Source organism: Mus musculus, chromosome 10, assembly GCF_000001635.26.
Source record: "Mus musculus strain C57BL/6J chromosome 10, GRCm38.p6 C57BL/6J".
Classification (NCBI taxonomy): domain Eukaryota; kingdom Metazoa; phylum Chordata; class Mammalia; order Rodentia; family Muridae; genus Mus; species Mus musculus.
Window position 1 is genome coordinate 70,570,802 of NC_000076.6, and position 17,240 is coordinate 70,588,041.

The 17,240-nt window shown below is 39.1% G+C and overlaps 1 protein-coding gene across 3 annotated transcripts in view; it reads right to left on the bottom strand.

Annotated features, from left to right (window-relative positions):
• Nucleotides 1–17,240, bottom strand: part of Phyhipl (phytanoyl-CoA hydroxylase interacting protein-like) — a 41,606-nt gene that overhangs the window by 13,116 nt on the left and 11,250 nt on the right. For all 3 annotated transcript variants that reach the window (NM_178621.4, NM_001162846.1, XM_006514112.3), the window contains exon 2: nt 22–218. In NM_178621.4, the coding sequence (NP_848736.2) occupies nt 22–218 (197 nt within the window). The remainder of the gene's footprint in view (nt 1–21; nt 219–17,240) is intronic.

Genomic DNA, 17,240 nt, shown 5'->3' on the forward strand with positions numbered 1-17,240 from the left:
GCCTAAGACTGCCCGGTTTACCTTGTGTTTAAACTTGTTCGAGTTCTTGTTCTCTTTCTTGTTGAGGTCAATGAAGTAGTGCGTGATGCGGTCCTTCGACTTGGAGTCCATATCCCATGAGATCTTGAAGGAGTCACATGTGATGTTATTTATTTTGATGTTATGTGGGACAGGTAGCTCTTCCATCTCTGCTATGCCACTGTCTTGTGATTTGTTACCTGCCAGAAAATAATGCACAGAAAATTAGTTGCTGGTGAATGGATTTTCCCAGTTTTCAAAAATCTTTAGTGTGTCTGTATATATATGTATATATATATATACATACACACACACACACATTTATATATAATCTGAAATCAATTATCTAAGTTCTAAATCTAAGATTCTGGTTTGCTCGTGGAGTCATTCAAATGCTAACAAAAGATATTTACGAGGCCATATCATCAGTTAAAAAAACCCAGATAGTTCAATCCTATGATCTCTATATTTCCATTTCCCAATTTCTGATTTATAGAAACACACTGCTGATCCAACTTGCCTACAAAACATCAGCTGCCAAGTTAGGTTCTCTCTGAAAAGCCTCAAAGGACCATTTTTCCTATATGACCAGTCAACGCTGATCCCAAGTAAGACAGGTGTTTTGTTAGACCCAGATGGTGCCCCAGAAATGCTGACAATGAAGTGGTCCAGTCAAGGGAAGGAGACGCTTCTGTAAAATGAGAGGTAGCAATGGGCGGCGACAGAGACTTGCTCCTCCTAGTTCAGTCTGGGAACATCGGATAGAATAACAGTGTACAAAGGCACTACTGTACATTCAACTAACACTAATGTCTACTCATTTACTCTGCCAAGGGTGTCTGTGGTAATCATTTCTCTATGACACCTTGATGAATTCAATTCTGAGAGCTGGAATGATAAACAAGGCTAAAGACAAAGCTGCATCGCCATGCTGACTGAGCGAGTTAAAACTCAAGAATCATCGCACACGCTCACCGGAGAAATCATCGTCACCTTCCTACAGCACAACCGAAGGGCTGAAGGACAGAACAGAGAAGTGGATTTGCCATTTCAACTTCAGCAATTTATCTTATTCTGCTAAATGGGATGAATATTGATACATATCTCATGAAAAGCTTTTGTTGTTGTTAAAATGTGAGAAGAAAAACAAATTAAAATGTGGAGATCTGCGATTAAATCCTATTTTTTTCCCTAAGGACAAGGCTTTCATTATGTCAAGAATCTCTGTTTTAAGGCTATTCCTCACAGCCCCGGTTCTAGACAGACTAACTGCGTCTATGCAGCCTTCTAACTTGCTTAGGAGATGTGAAGAATCAGGCTAACTTTCTTCCTCCTCATTCATCATGGGTCACTTTCTAACTGAGACTCTGAGCTAAGTGACAGGAAAAAAAGAGATTTTTGCCTCTGAAAACCGACAGACTGAGAGTGGGCAAACACCACCACCATGCAATAACCACCCTGTCCTCTCAGCTCTGTCAAGTGTGCTTTCACAGTCAGCTTTCCCTCCTCAGTAAGACAAGACTTGGAGAGTAATTCTGGGGACTGGCCTCTTGGTTCAGTGTGCACGCCACTCTTGCAGAGAACCCAGCATGCACATCTGCACTCCACAGCCATCTGTATTCCAGTTCCTGGGGATCTGCTCCCAGCGTCCGTGAGCACCAGGCATGCATGCATGCAATTCATTATATGCACAAAATAAAGAATAAGAATTCTGGCCACAATACTTTAATGTTAGATGATTCTAACCGGCACTGCTACTGTGCTAATTAGAAATACTGAATACAGAGCAGATACATGGTTTCATACATCCTGTCTATTCAAACATGACTCCTACTTTACAAAAATATTTCACAAGCAGTTCCTAACAACAGCATTTATTGACGTGCAGGATAAAAACATTGGCAGATTATGCCTAGGAATATTTACACATGACTTACTCACTGAGCTTAAAGTGCCTTATATATTTGTACATCAATGTCCAAACTAAGCACAGATCATTTATTTAACTCTTGTGTGTGTGTGTGTGGGGGGGGGACCCACTCATATTATCATTCCATCCTTACCTACACCCATACTCCATTCCCTCAGTACTAGAGAGTCACTACTCTGTCACGTGTCTTCGGAGATGATCTGTTCTGCACAACACGATCCTCCATGATTGCAACACAATGCTTCCAATGCTTTCAAGCAACACAGTGCTTCCCAGGTTCATCTGTACTACATTGTGCTTTCATTTAGTTTTCCTGCTTCACAGGGCTGCATGGTATGGATGGACCCCCTTCCATTTATGTCTTGAGCAGCCAATGGAAAGCTGCTTCGCCTTTGTACCCATCACAGATGCTGATGCTATGCACGGCCGTGTATGAGTTGTGGTGTGCACACACATTGAATTCTCTTGTGTGTATCCCCAGGAGTGAGAGGGATTAGAAGATCAGATACTAACTCTCCCTTATTGAGGAACCAGAAGACTAGTTTTTCTAAAGAAGCTACACCACTTCTCCATCCACCACTTGGATGTGGACTCTTACCAAAGCCTTTACAGTCTGGCATTTTGACTGTGGTTAGCCTTGGCACCTCTTGTGGAGTTAGATTACAGCATGTGCACCTTTGGAAGGGTGTAACAACAAAGGACCGTCTTAAACCAGAAAGACGCTCTAACAGACCTTGAACCTGCTGGCCCCTTGACTGTACACTTTATCCCCTCACACTGTGAGCACTACATTTCTATCATACAAAATACCCAGATTAGGCACTGTGTTAGAGCAGCAGGAGTGGATTAAGACCATTCTGTTACTATCACTGTTTATTTCCTTACTCAACCTGTCATCCATGCAGCCAGTAGAAGGCCCACACTTCTTTTGGGCATGCATCCAGGTAACTACTTAATCAAGTGTTTTCTTGCTTTCTTCTACCAACAAGGTTTTCCTAGCCCTTGTCCTATGCTTCCGTGGAAGTACTGAAATCAATCACTTCTCAGAGAGCTCTGGTTCAGAGATTCGCAGGCAGAGACTAAAACCTAAGTTGTAGTTGTGATTAGCTCCGTTAAATGTTCCTTTTTCTAGGGCCTCTGAATAGCTAGGAGAGCCAGGAACCCATCATGTGATCAGTAATATCTGCATCCATGTACTTACACATGACAGCATCAGTGAGTATACTCACACGCCAGCCAATTCTAACCCAACAGCACACAGCAACACTCCTCCTTAGAACTTCTATCATAATTTCAACAGCCAGAAAATTGTTTTAATTATTCATAATGTGCTTATTTGTTCAACATCGAATATAGCCCAGGAACTTCTGAACTGCAGTTCATCTCATTAAAGGAAGCAAATGTACTGCTATTTCAATACTGGTAATAGTTTTATCTTTAGTCAAAGCTAAATCGTCAAACTATTACTTTGCAAATCTGAACCAAGCTAACTCAAAATAGTTTCCCAATGAACAATACCAGTAAATCATGTGCATGGTTACGTGCAGTGCCGCATTAAACCAGTGCATGCCATGCTAAGGAGCACTGCTGGCTGCGTATTTCAGCTTTTCTGTATGCTTGGATATTTAAAGCTGTATTAAAAATAAAGTATACTAGCAAAATTACCATTTCCTTAAAAAAAACGATTAAACATAGTTTCTCTCTGCTTTTTGTTGAAGACACAATATAGTTTCAAATGACTAAGGAAGAGCAATATTCAGGAAAAATCTCACCGTTAGGTTCCTGTTTAAAGCTAACCCTTGCTGATAGATGCTATATTTGAAATGAGATGCTCAAATCTACTGCACGGAGGCCAGAAATACTGCATGGAAGATTCTACTAATAATTGACAGGAAGAAGGCAAGGCATAAGTAACACGTGGGAGAGATCCAAACATCAAGGCAACTCAACTCTCAGACCTTTCCGTTGTTCCCTTCCTATTCCCAAGTACTTTCTCCTCTCATAGTGGAAATGGGCTACGTCCCATAAATCTGAACATTGTAGGTTTACTTACAAGACTAGGTCTGTCTCGATAGGCATTTCATAAATAAGGACTCTTCACTAGGATTGTGCTGGGGAATACTAGTGTATTTAAAAGTAAGTCGAATCAAACATGTTTGAGACAGGATTTAGCCAGGCCAATCTCCCTCCCCGCAACCCTTCTCTCTCTTCCTGAAATCCCTGGTGAGAAGAGTATCCATGTTGCAGGTCCACCCCAGCCATTAACCAATCACATTATCAATCTGTGTTCTGCAGCTACTTATTTGGTTTTTAGCAAAACTAAGCAACCATGGGCATATTTTATTTTCCTTATTCAGTATTCAGATAACCAAAACTCTTTAAAAGTATTAGAAGTATGCATGAATGTCTCAAGTTTTTAAAGTGCCTTAAAATTTAAGTGGTTATTTGTCCCATCTACTTGGACATTTGTTTCCTTTTTTAGCTAGCATTTTTTGTTGGTTTTAGAAAAATGGGCTCTGAATATTGTTGCATTAGTGAGGCTTAGTTTTTTTCTCTCTTTTTAATTTTTTGCATTTATCTTTACTGGCTTACTATTTTTGCAATCAGATAGCCCTGTTTCAGGATGAACCCTGAATTCACTGTATTTGCTTTCGCTGTCTCACTCTTACATTCTTTAACTATTTACACTGATTATCTTTGCTTGGCCAGTGCTTTAAGTATATCCCGTACGTTCTGATGGATGGTCTTTTCACTGTATTTTCAGAGACATTCTAGATTTTTTCTTCCTCTAACACCCATACATGACTAACAGAAGTTGCTGTTTTCTCCCAAAGGTGAAAGCATATTTTTCTATCTTAATTTCTAGTCCTATTGACTGCATGTGACCAGTGTTGTGTGTGGTGCCTTAGTTTCTATGACTGTTGCCCGAGGGCTCATTCTCTGCTAGTGCAGTATGGAGGTGCGAGGCTGGATTCAGGTACAGGCAAGTGGGCTGGTGTTTCTGAATTCTAAGTCACATTGTTGGTACGTTTCCTTACTGTTATTCACTATATCCATCTTGTACAAAAAGTGGCATCTTAAATCCCTTATTGGTAACAGGCTGTTCTCTGATAGCGTCATCCACAGGAGCTGCTGCTCTTAAATACGGATGTTTGGGTTACTTGGTTTAGGAGGCCCTGAATGTTTCTCTAATGGTTATGAGTTATAGCTTTTAATATTTAACATTGTCCTTTGTTCTTCTAGCTTGAATTATTATCTAATTGGCGGAAAGCAACACCTACTTTCTTATTTCTTTTCTTTCTGTGCATTTTTCTGCCATTTAATTTTAGGTTGCTAAATGACTATTTTAAGGATCTCTCTACCACATTCTCAAAGCCATAAGTGATTTTGAAGTTCGTAGGTGAACCGAGCACACTCAGCACCGTGGAATTCAGTTTACTTACTTCTCCACCAATCTGTCACAGGCTGTGCGAGGGTTGTCTTCTATCTACCTGCAGTTGTGTTTCTTCCTGCTCACTCCTTTGGTTGTTTTCTTTACATTTCTTTTAATATTTAGAGAATATTATATTTTTTTTACCCAGGGTTACCACTGTGTTTGTTCTCAAAATATGATTAATCTCCTTTTTTCCTTAGCCATTTGTCAAGCCTTCCTGTTAAGAATGGCAACTGTTGCTATCATGCACTGTCTTTGTAATCAACAGGGAGCTTGGTTTGCATTCTTCATTTCCTATTTTCAGTTATATAATTTCTACCTTGCCAGAATATGCATACATACATAGACACACATACTGCCCCCTCCCCATCTCTTCTTTTTTAATTCTTCTTTTACCTTTAAAAAAACAAGCAGGCAGCAGCAAAAGAGGACTCGTCATTCTGTAAGAGACATGCATGAGTTCCAGGACTGATGGGGAAAGTAGCTGGGAAGCAGGACCAAGTTCAGGGGCAGAGGCTAAGGGAGCACATGTGCAGACCTCACAAACAAGGCAAAGGACAATGTGGCCTTTAAATTTGCATTTTCAACTAGGTATTTGTTCTGATACTTCTAATCAATCATTACAGATTACATAGTTCCATTATGCTAATGCCTAAGCTATTTTCCTCCTCCGACTGCTGAATCTCCCTTGCAGAAGGGCCCAACTATTAATTACAGAATGGTTAAATGTGTGCCTACAGGTCAGGCAGTCTTAGAGATGTGTGACCTTGAGCAAGTATTTCCAATCCTCTAGGCTGTTTCTTCATAGGCCAGCTAGTATAGAAAGAGGTAAGAACCCACATATGAAAAACTAAGTTCTGGGCCTGAACTAGACAATCAATGTTAGCTTACACTCACATAAAAGGAAATGATTAAAACTACTCTCTCCTCTGGCCTAATTAATATATAACTCTGCTAACACTGTCAATACTCCTAGTAATCTTTAAAGATTTATTTCTTTGGAAATTCTATTTTGTTGACATTTGTTAGTGTCCATATATATCTAAGTACTTTTTAGTAAATTCATGTTAAAAGAGACTTCAATTTCTGAGTTTTGATGTAAAATGTATGTGTGAATTTATATTTAATTTCATGCTTCTCTCTCAAATACACTTCTCCCTCTTTTTATTTTCTGCTAAGGGAATCTCCAAGAGCTATCTTTAAAGTTCCATTTCAGCCCAGAGTTGGCGGTGCTTCTTGGTAATACACAAGAAGGAAGTCTAGAGCTTTATTTGCATATGATATGTTATACTTTATTGTTCCTTTTTATATACCTAACATTTAAGCCATTCTTCAAAAAAACATCTTTCTTTTCATCTAGGCTTACAATGCCTGTAATTATCTGCACTTCTAACAAAAGTTTTATATCCAAATAAGTAACTTTTTTTGAGGAACATGTACATAGTAGTTATGATTCAAACAACATTTCGTCCCCATTTTCATTCTCAAAACTATAAATCATAAAAAACTAGCACTGGGTTATAGCCACTATTCCTGTTGGGTTAGGAGTCACAATGGAGTGGGCTGGTGAGACGACTCAGCCGTTAAGAGCACTGGCTGCTCTTCCAGAGGTCCTGAGTTCAATTCCCAGCAACCACATAGTAGCTCACAACCATCTATAGGGGGATATGATGCCCTCTTCAGGTAGGCGGATGTATATGCAGCAGAGCAGTCATACATTAAATAAATAAAGTAAAAAACAAAAACAAAAACCAACACTCACTTTAAAAAAAAAGAAAAAAAAAAGGATTCACAATGGAGGACATGGAAAACGAGCTGTCCAACAGGGAATACTGTGACACCTGAATTTCAGTAAAACCTTCTGTCTCCTTTCTGTGTTGGTAAACTATGAGGTCAAAGTAGAACATGACTGTCAGCAAACTCAGATGCTCTACAGCCAGCACTGGAAAGAAGCTGAGTGTAGTTAGTATGTTCTGCTCCTTGGTTTAGAGTATTAAGCTCTTATGACACCCCCCCCCCCTTGCACACCCCAGGAAACCCTGTTTATCCTGCAGGGCTGATCCTTCACACACACAACACTAGATTTTCCAGTTCATAGAAGTAACATAAGTTTATGGTTTCACTAAAACATGAAATGGCACAAAATTACTACTTCACATTTCTACTCATAAACTCAATTCTAATAGCAGTATCTGGTATCAGAGTCTAAGTTACATTATCTAATTAGTTTTAAAGCAGATTCGGATCAATGTCCCTAAATTCAAACCGAGGAACAGTAAACATGCAACAAGAGAAAATACATGTGCATGCACCTACTCACACATATACCAAATTAAATATATATATGGAATATATGTATATGTATATGGAAAAAAGACTTCTCTACCACCTGCCTCCTTGAAGTGAGATAACTAAAATTATATGTATATATGAGTAAAAGAAATAAAATGTTTGTTACCTTTCCATTTCCATATACAAATGACAGAAGATCATATTATTAAGCATGCTTTAAAGATGAGGTGATTTCATTTCGATTGGTATCACAGCTCAAAAGTATTAAAAACCATTCAGTGTGCACAACTGCAAAGCCTCTGCCAGATGCTAACATGAAACACAAACAGTTTTTCTAAAGTTCAGCAGATATTTTTAATAAGAGGGATCATTTGATATGATTATTAAAAAAAAGAAGCTGGCCATTCTAGCTAAGGCTCTCCCACTATCTAGGCAAACTAAGGTACAAATAGGGTCCCAGTTAACTACTATAGATAATATTAAATATAGCATCAGACCAGAACTTTAAGTGATGGAAAATCTTAGAGGCACTTATACTAGCATCCTATACTAGCACCTATACTAAATCCTTAACATATATTGTCTTTTCTTTCTTTCTTTTTTATTGTGTGTACATGTGTGTCTGTGCAAGTGTATGTCACACGTGATCATGTGCCCATCAAGGCCAGAAGAGGGCATTAAATCCCCTAGAATTGAGTTATATGTAGTTGTGAGCTCCCTATTGTGGGTGTTGGGAAAAGAAATCAGATCATTTGTAAGAACAGCAAGTGCTCTTAACTACTAAGCCATCTCTCCAGCCCTGGTTTCAATTCCTAAGGAAGTTTATGACAAGTATCAGTATCATCTCCATTCTAACAAATGAGGGAATAAGGGACATTCAAAGACTTTTCATAATGTGGTCAGTGCCTAACAACTGGTATAAAAGCCATTTCAAACCAAGTGCTGGAGCATTTCAAGGGTGGGCTTATAACCATCAAATTACCTCCAGATGGTCTAACTTACCTGCTCTAGAACTATTTGCATTCTGGGGGCAGGAGGGATCTCCTATCATTCACTCTCCTTAATCAATAGACTAGAAATGGTTTGCATGAGAATTCAAAGTCACTTCTAGCTCTGATATATGAATCACTTGAGTTACCATTTTGTCAAGCTTAGTTTTCTTGAACTTAAAGACAACTGAACAAAGTGGAGGATCCCCTGGAATTGGGGTTTTAATGATTGCGAGCTGAGCCATGTGGGTGCTGGGAACTGAACCTGGCTCTCCTGGAAGAACCAGTTCTCGTAACTGCTGAGCCTTCTCTCCAGCCCCTGGGTTTTCTTGAGCTTTTAATGTTTATTTGTTGGACGTATTTTCTACTCCCTCGTGATTAAATATCCTTGTATTCAGGATTCTTTTGTCATTATTTCCTTGCAAAAGTTCAGTTCACTGAGGATCAACCATGCAGTGTCTCACTGGAATGTTGTGTAGCCTTAGCTGAATCATTTCACATATTTTGCCCATTAACTCCCATTCTTCTGAATAATCCAATTTTCATTTTTCATATGCGCTCTCTCTCTCTCTCTCTCTCTCTCTCTCTCTCTCTCTCTCTCCTCTGGCGTGGACAGTACCTATATACAGACAGGCCAGAGCCTTCTCATCTACACCACTCTCCCCTATCGTGTCTGTTTTGGAATCAGAGATTGAGATGTTACCTTTGGTTCCATGATTTGAGATTACTTAGATTATTTGTGTTCACAGGACAGGTAAATTGATCAGGAAGCCAACGAAGCTTACAGTTTAAGAGACCCTCACTTATATTTCTTATATTCAAAATAGTATGCTGCTTTTCTCAAGGCACCCACATTGCAAAAACTTTGACACACATAAAATCTGGATCCATTGCTGCCTATAACAATAACATAAATATGCACTCCCAACAAAGTAAGTGACCAGCTAGTTAACTAACAGTCCTTAGCCAAGGGGCTTGGATGACACAGGCTACTGGTATGTATACAAATGAGATTAATTTCAGGGAAACATAAGTTAATACTACAACATATTTATTATTATTATTATTATTATTATTATTGTTTGTCAACTGCAAAGTAACAATGACTGAACAGAATGTAAGTTTTCTCTTGGTTGAAAGTTGACATCCGCAACATACCTGGGTTCCTGGGTAGAAAGGACTAAGTATTTTAAAAAACCAGTTTTCAAATGAGGCAGGCATGATGCAATGCTATTATATTTATCCAGGAAAACCTGATTTTTTTTTTGCTTAATATTTTATTTTATTTTTTAATTAGGTATTGTCTTCATTTACATTTCAAATGCTATCCCAAAAGTTCCTCAGACCCTACCCCCCACTCCCCTACCCACCCACTCCCACTTCTTCCTTTTTTTAAAAAAAAAATTGGGTATTTATTTTATTTACATTTCCAATGCTATCCCAAAAGTCCCCCACACGCTCCCCCACCCACTCCCCTACCCACCTACTCCCACTTCTTGGCCCTGGCATTCCCCTGTACTGAGGCATATAAAGTTTGCACGACTAATGGGCCTCTCTTTCCACTGATGGCCAACTAGGCCATCTTCTGATTCATATGCAGCTAGAGACACGAGCTCAGGGGCGGGGGGTATTGGCTAGTTCATATTGTTGTTCCACCTATAGGATTGCAGATCCCTTCAGCTCCTTGGGTACTTTCTCTAGCTCCTCCATTGGGGGAAACCTGATTTAACATTCCCTCTTTTTTTACTTTCTTGTTATGAATCTTTATGGTTGTATTTGAGAATATTTTTAATTAAATGATTTTAAAAGATAATTCAGTATGTATCCCATTTTGGGTAGTTGTTTTCCATATTTACCCTTCTATCATGAGATAATTCTGTATAAAGTGTTTTAAAATGCAGTGTACAATAGCAGTATACTAGCCACAGAGACCAGAAGGCACAGGAGCATCTGAGACCCTCCAAGGGAAGGAGCTTCTACATGTAAAAACCACAGTGTCTACTACAGAGAAAATGAAGATGGACATCTTTATGCCCTTGAAAAAAATTAAAACTGCACCTTAAAACATTTAAGTGCTGTTATTGACAAATTACTTAGTTATTTTTATAGTTTTCTGATTTTTCACCATGCCAACGTAAACAAGACAATCTACTGCACTCTAATGTGTTTTCCCTTAAAAACGAGGCTGTGCTCAGAGAGCTGTCACAAAGTTGATAAGCCCAATGACATCTAACTTCCCCAACGGGAACAGATGGTTCATTTCCCCTATCACTTCAAATTCCCTTCATACTTGATGGTTAAAAGGTGTCTCAGTTTCAAAACAAATACAGGCGATAATGTCTTTTGGTAGAAGGCACTACAGTGTACTATCGCCTGCCAACTACAGGCTATAGAAGGCAAAAGTAGTCTTGCTAAGGAAATCTGTGCATTACTTTTCTATTCACTGTGACCAAACACCTAACAAGCAACTCAGAGAGGAAGGATGAGGATTTATTTTTGGCTCACCATTTGAGGAAAGGCAGTCTAGCATGCTGAGAAAGGCACAGCAGCGGGAGCATGAGGCCTTGGTCCCACTGTGCTCACCCACAGTCAGAAAGCAGCTGGTGCTGATGCTGGTGCTGGTGCCCAACAGGCTTTCTCTTTCCTCCCTCCTATTAGGTCCCAGGTTCCAGACCCTTGCTCGAGCTACCTGCATTTAGCACTAGCCTCCCCTTACTCAATTAAACCTCTCTGAAGAAGTCCTCACAGACAGGTCCAGAAATCTGTCTCCTAAGTGATTCTAAATGCAGGCCAGCTGACAGTTAAAATTAACTATCACAAGTCGACCCCTTGTCAATATCCAAACCACATCACTGTAAAACTGTAATAGTAAATATATACATTTTGAAGTTAGTCTCAGGCTCAGACTAGATTAAAAAAATCAAACCATTTATGCTGACAGAAGGTTGTGACTTATATTCAACAGACATGTATATTTGTTGGCTATTCATCAGTACAAGAGGATTAGAGATGAGATTATGACACACTGTGGTCCATGCTTTCGAAATTGTGTATCACAGTCTAGAAACATACTTATGTGTCTATATGCAAAATTTAAACCCTTACTGCTACACATCTTTTTCCAGATAAGTTATTTGCTTTCCTTCATAACTAAATTTCTCAGGAAATTCCCCCCCCCCTTTTTTTTAAATTCTTACTAACTCTTTTTTTTTCTCTCTCTCTTTTCTTACTAACTCTTAAGCTCGGTCAAATTTAGTTTCAGTCTCTAGAACTCCAGCAAATCTCCTCTTGTCAGATGGCAGCAGCAGCTCCTTCTCAGTCCTCCTCTGACTCTCCTCTGATGGGGCTTAGGACATGCTACCTCATGCACACTTGCACTGGAGGGAACACTCGAAGTAACCCTCTTCCACCAGCAGAAAAATTCTGACATTCTTCCAAAGTAGGTTTTAAGACTCATTCCTGAAGTATCTTCCCTATATCTAGAAGGAAAGAATGTCATTATCTCTGAAGATCCAGAGAAGAATTTGAACAACCAAACCTCACCATGGGTCACCTCCTCCTCCCCTTGTCCAGTCCCCTCTACAGTGACTTATTTCATCACACTGAGCATAAAATACACACAGATTTCTCATTTTCTTATGCCCTCATTTCTAAAAGCCCTTTGTTATACTAAATGCCTATCCAATAAATGTGTATGCTTTTCTCTTGGTAGCTTCCTTGGTCACCTGGGTCTCAAGGCATGGATTGTTTTAGAATTAGGTAAGTGATGCATGAGATCTTTTCCTCTGGCACCTACTCCTTCCCACCCTTGAGAACTTTGCCACGTTAAAACCTAGTGTATCTCAGTGTGTCTCAGGGTCTGCTGAAGACTTTCCTGATGAATGCCACCTTTCAGAGTGAACAACAAACCTTCAGCCATGGTAGAAATGCAGTGTGATAGCCATATGCTCCATTTCATGTTGTGTTTCAAAGACACTTCAAATCTAAAAGAATCTGAAACATAGCATTAAATTGTTTTTCTCCAAATTACTCCCAAACCCAGTATTCTGTCCTATAGCAAATGGCTCTAATATTACTGAACTACACCATCCATAAAATTTATATATATTACTTCAACAACTAATGCCGGTTAATAATCTTTTGTTATTTTTCTAGAATCTCATTTTTTTTCCTACATGAAGGCTGTGTTCTGTATCTTACAATGCTTTACTTCCAGTGCTGTTTTTTTTTAAGATCTATTTCTCCTCATGCTTCAATTGGTTTTCTAACATAAAAACAATCATCCATTGATTCATTTATTCATAGGTATATAAGATCTCACTGTGTAGCTTGCCTGGCCTGGAACTCGACAATGAGCCCACAATGGTCTTAACTTTAGGATCCTCTTACCTAAGCTTTATGAGTCTTGAGATTACAAGTGTGTATAACCATACTTAGCTAGATTCAAAACTATCCCTTTTTTAAAAAGTTTTTTTTTTTTGTATTTTTGTAAGTGTATTTGTGTGTCTGTGTGTGCACATGAATTTAGCTACTCATCAAGGCCAGAAAGAGGGTGTTATGTCCCCTGTAGCTGAAGCTACATGTAGTGAAGACATGCCCAGTGTAGGTGTTAGGGACTGAACTCTGGTCTTCTGAAAGAGCAGCAAGCACTCTTAACCTCTGAGCCACCACTCCACCCTCCCCCAAAACAATTTTTTGAATAAGGGTTTTCTATAAATGTTCCCAAACTTTCAAAGGTGACCCTAGACTATTAAAGAAAATGCAAAAAAAAAAAAGGTTAAAACAATTTAATTAAAGTGGTTAGAAATATGGCTGGGGTAGGAGGCAGGGGCCAAATCCCATGGAGTTTCTTTTTTTTAATACTAGAGAATGAGTAACTAGTACTAGGTATTAGTAACTAGCTGGCATTCCACTTCATTGCCATTTTGCATTTCTGCCAAATTCTTCAGAAGCATTGAAAGAGATCACAATTTAGGGGAAAAAACCTGTTCCATCATTAGTATATTTTATAAGTTTATGTTTCAGATATATGATCTTAAAGTACATCTGCATTTTAAAGCACAATGAAAATAAGACACAAACGATCTGTGTAAACAGCATGGATGTATACCTAGAAACACGTGTACTATTGTCACTAAAATATTACATAATAACGAGTCTTAAGAGGTATTTGCATGTCAGAAAATTAAGACCAGAAAGTATTAAACCACAGGCAAAGACGACTGGAGAAGTCTTTAGACTATGAAGGAGAGGTGCGAGGGAAGGCTCAGCAGGTGATCCAGATGAGACTCTTACCGAGTGTTTGTGAAGCTGCAGAGGGTGTGCACAGGGGTGAACAGGAATCTACATCCCAGACAAAGCATGTTCTGCTGCTAGAAGTGACTGCACTGTATCTGATGATTTATTTATCATTATTTCAAGTTCAAATCTTATTGCTGTAAATTGTGTCATTAGAATTTCATGAGCAAAGCTTTTAACAAAGCAAGTGGCTTAAATATTAGTTTCCAAAATCAATAGTTTCTGCTCAATTGAACTTCCTTTTTTTTTTTTTTTTTTTTTTTTTTTGTAAGCACTAAAAATACCTTAGAAAGGTCTATTAAAGTTTTAAAGTTTAAGTCCCAGGAAAGATAAGTTGCACCAGAAGACAATAGATCCAAATGCCTGATCATGACATACAAAATGTTATGCAAAAAGATGCTTGTTAAATAGAGTAAAAGATTTATTTTAAAATAATCTGTAAGAACAAAATTTAAGTGTAAAAAGATACTAGCACTAAACAAATACCCCACTGAACACTCAAATTGAGAGATGGAGGGCAAAAGGATATGTTAGAAATAAATATTGAAGGGAGCTGGAGAGATGGCTCAGAGGCTGTTCTTCCAGAGGTCCTGAGTTCAATCCCCAGCAACCACATGGCAGTTCACAGCTGTCTGTAAATTCAGTTCTAGGGGGGGCTGATGCCCTCACACAGACATACATGAAAGCAAAACACCAAAACACATTAAAAAAAGAAGAAGAAATGTGTGTTCAAACAGGAACTTCAAAAACAGCTTTGGCAAATATCTTAGTTTCCCTTTAACTTCCTTCTGGTACCATTATTTTTCTGCCAATCAATTGTTTTATGAATTAATATTTGCTTCATCAGACTATACTGCTAAGAGAGAAAAAAATCTGGTGTCTTCCACAGTAAACATGAAAAGCTTACCATTTAAAAGTAGGGAAATCTCTGTGTTACAAGGGCTTAGGTCATTGTTTCCATGTTAACTGTTCCATAGCAATACCATTTCTATAAAGAACTATATCAAAAGTTTTTAGATGACAAACCAACCAACCAACTAGGCACCAGCCTCCTATCTAATCACTTCCATGCTTAATTATGAACACTGACTAAAATCGAGAGGACTAAAAGGTCTCCTTTGTAAGGAGACGGAGGTCGACTAAGCAGCTTGGGACAGACCACCAAGTTTCCCTTGTCCTCACCCTCTCTTCCTAGGAGAATCAGGTGGATGTTTCTAACAGTCTTTCTTCCAGATGGTTCTTGTTTTTGTTTTTCTAGGTACATCACAGACATTTCAAATCCCAGTTGTTCAGATGACTTCAATCACTTATTACTGAGTATATTCTTTCAGATTCCCTTCACTTAACCATTCCAATCTTATTTACTTGTATCAAAAAATATCCAACCCCCAATCTAGCACATTAAGCCATCATCAACTTTTATTTCATATACCATCCTGTCAAATAATCACAAAGCTCACAGATGTTTGCTTCAAATGTTGATTAACTACAGCACTCTTTTTGAGGGGGATACAAATTCCTCTGGCTCTGGTACTTCCTCAGGGCAATGGACCATGGGTTAATATAGTTTCCCAGCCTAAGAAACCATTTGGTCATGCTTCTCAGAGAACTGCTTCTTCAGGTGTAGACCCTGGATTACTATGAGTACTCACAGGCCAGCCTGGGACTTGCTGTGTCCAAACTCAAGAGATCCATCAGTCTGTGCTTCCTGAGTGCTGGGACTAGGGACATGTAGCATCACAGGGGACTTGACTCTACTGATGATCTCTAAATACATTGACAATTTATTCTTTAAAATTGGGATGTGTGAGTTCATTGGTCATTGGATGCCAGAGTAGTTCCTAAAACCCAAGTATGCACAGACTTCTTCCAAAGGTTTGGGTGTAGTTTGTCCCCTAAGGGTTCATATGTTAGGAGTGCAACAATACTCAGTGAAGTTGGGACCAATTAGATTGCTAGGTGGATAAGTTCACTTGCCACCAAGGGTGATGACCTGAGTTCCATCTTTTGGGTCCATATGACAAAAGGAGGGAACCAATTCTCATAAGTTGTCCTCAGACCTTCACATAAGCATTACATATGCCCACAATCACAAAAATAAACATACAAACAAACAAAATGTAAAAGGCATGATGGGACCTTTTAAGAGGTGGGACTTAGTGAGAGGTCATTTAGGTCACCAGGGTCACTTCTCCAGGAAAAATTAAAGGACTTCTGGGCCCTGGTTAGTTCTTATAAAAGGGTTGTTATAAAGACCTCCCTGGTTTCTTCATGGCTTCCTGTCTTGCCATGTGACACTCCCCCACCCCACCCTCCTGTCACGATGCCATGTGCCATGAGGTAATAAAACCAGGTGAACACTTTCTAGATCCAGCATCCTGCTATTTACGGTTTCAGTCATTGAATCAGTGACGTAAATAAACCTGTTTTCTTTACAAATCCCTCTGGCTCTGACACTTTCTCTGGGCAATGAACCACAGGTTAACATAGTTCCCCAGCCTAAGGAACCATTTGGTCATGCTTTTTAAGAGCACTGCTTCTCCAGGTGGAGACCCTGGATTACTAAGAGGAGCTCAACTGGAAACTTGTTAGAAAAACAAATTCTTGGGCTCCACCCCAGAGCCAACCAATCACAAACTCAGGGAATGAGGCCTAAAAGCTGTGTTCAGACAGGCCCTCCAGGGGATACATTTTGAGAATACATTTTGAGAATCAGACCCAATGACAAGAGATTTAAACTTTTTAAATACAGGGATGATTAAAGGATTACCAAACATCATTTAGCTTTGTGATTATTTTAAGCTATTTTAAAAACTGGGACACAAATAGCATATATCAAATTGGGCTGCAGTACCTGATTTGGAATAAATATCAAATAAGAAAACGTTGCCTACTACACAGCATCTGAAAAGATGGGGTTCTGTCCCATAGTGTTTATATTCAAGTATGTACAAATACACACTCCACTGAATTTCTAAAATACTTTGGGCATTTGCATGTAGCATTTAGTTCTTTTTTAGTCTAGGTCCATGTGTTTCTATTGGGTTCTTCCTTTCAGCAGAAAAATTCAATATGCTAAGAGAGCAGAATGACTTTTGTGTCCTCTGTTGCTTTTAACAAAATCTCAAGCATTTGATTTTACCAATAAAGACGTGGCAGCCAGATGCTGGGGGAAAGAAAGCCTGCTAGCTCTGAGAGGCAGAGAAAGCACCCAGCTGACCTTCCTCCTCCCTCCTCCACCAATGTCCCAGAAGGAAGCTCTCCTTTTTCATGCTTCTCA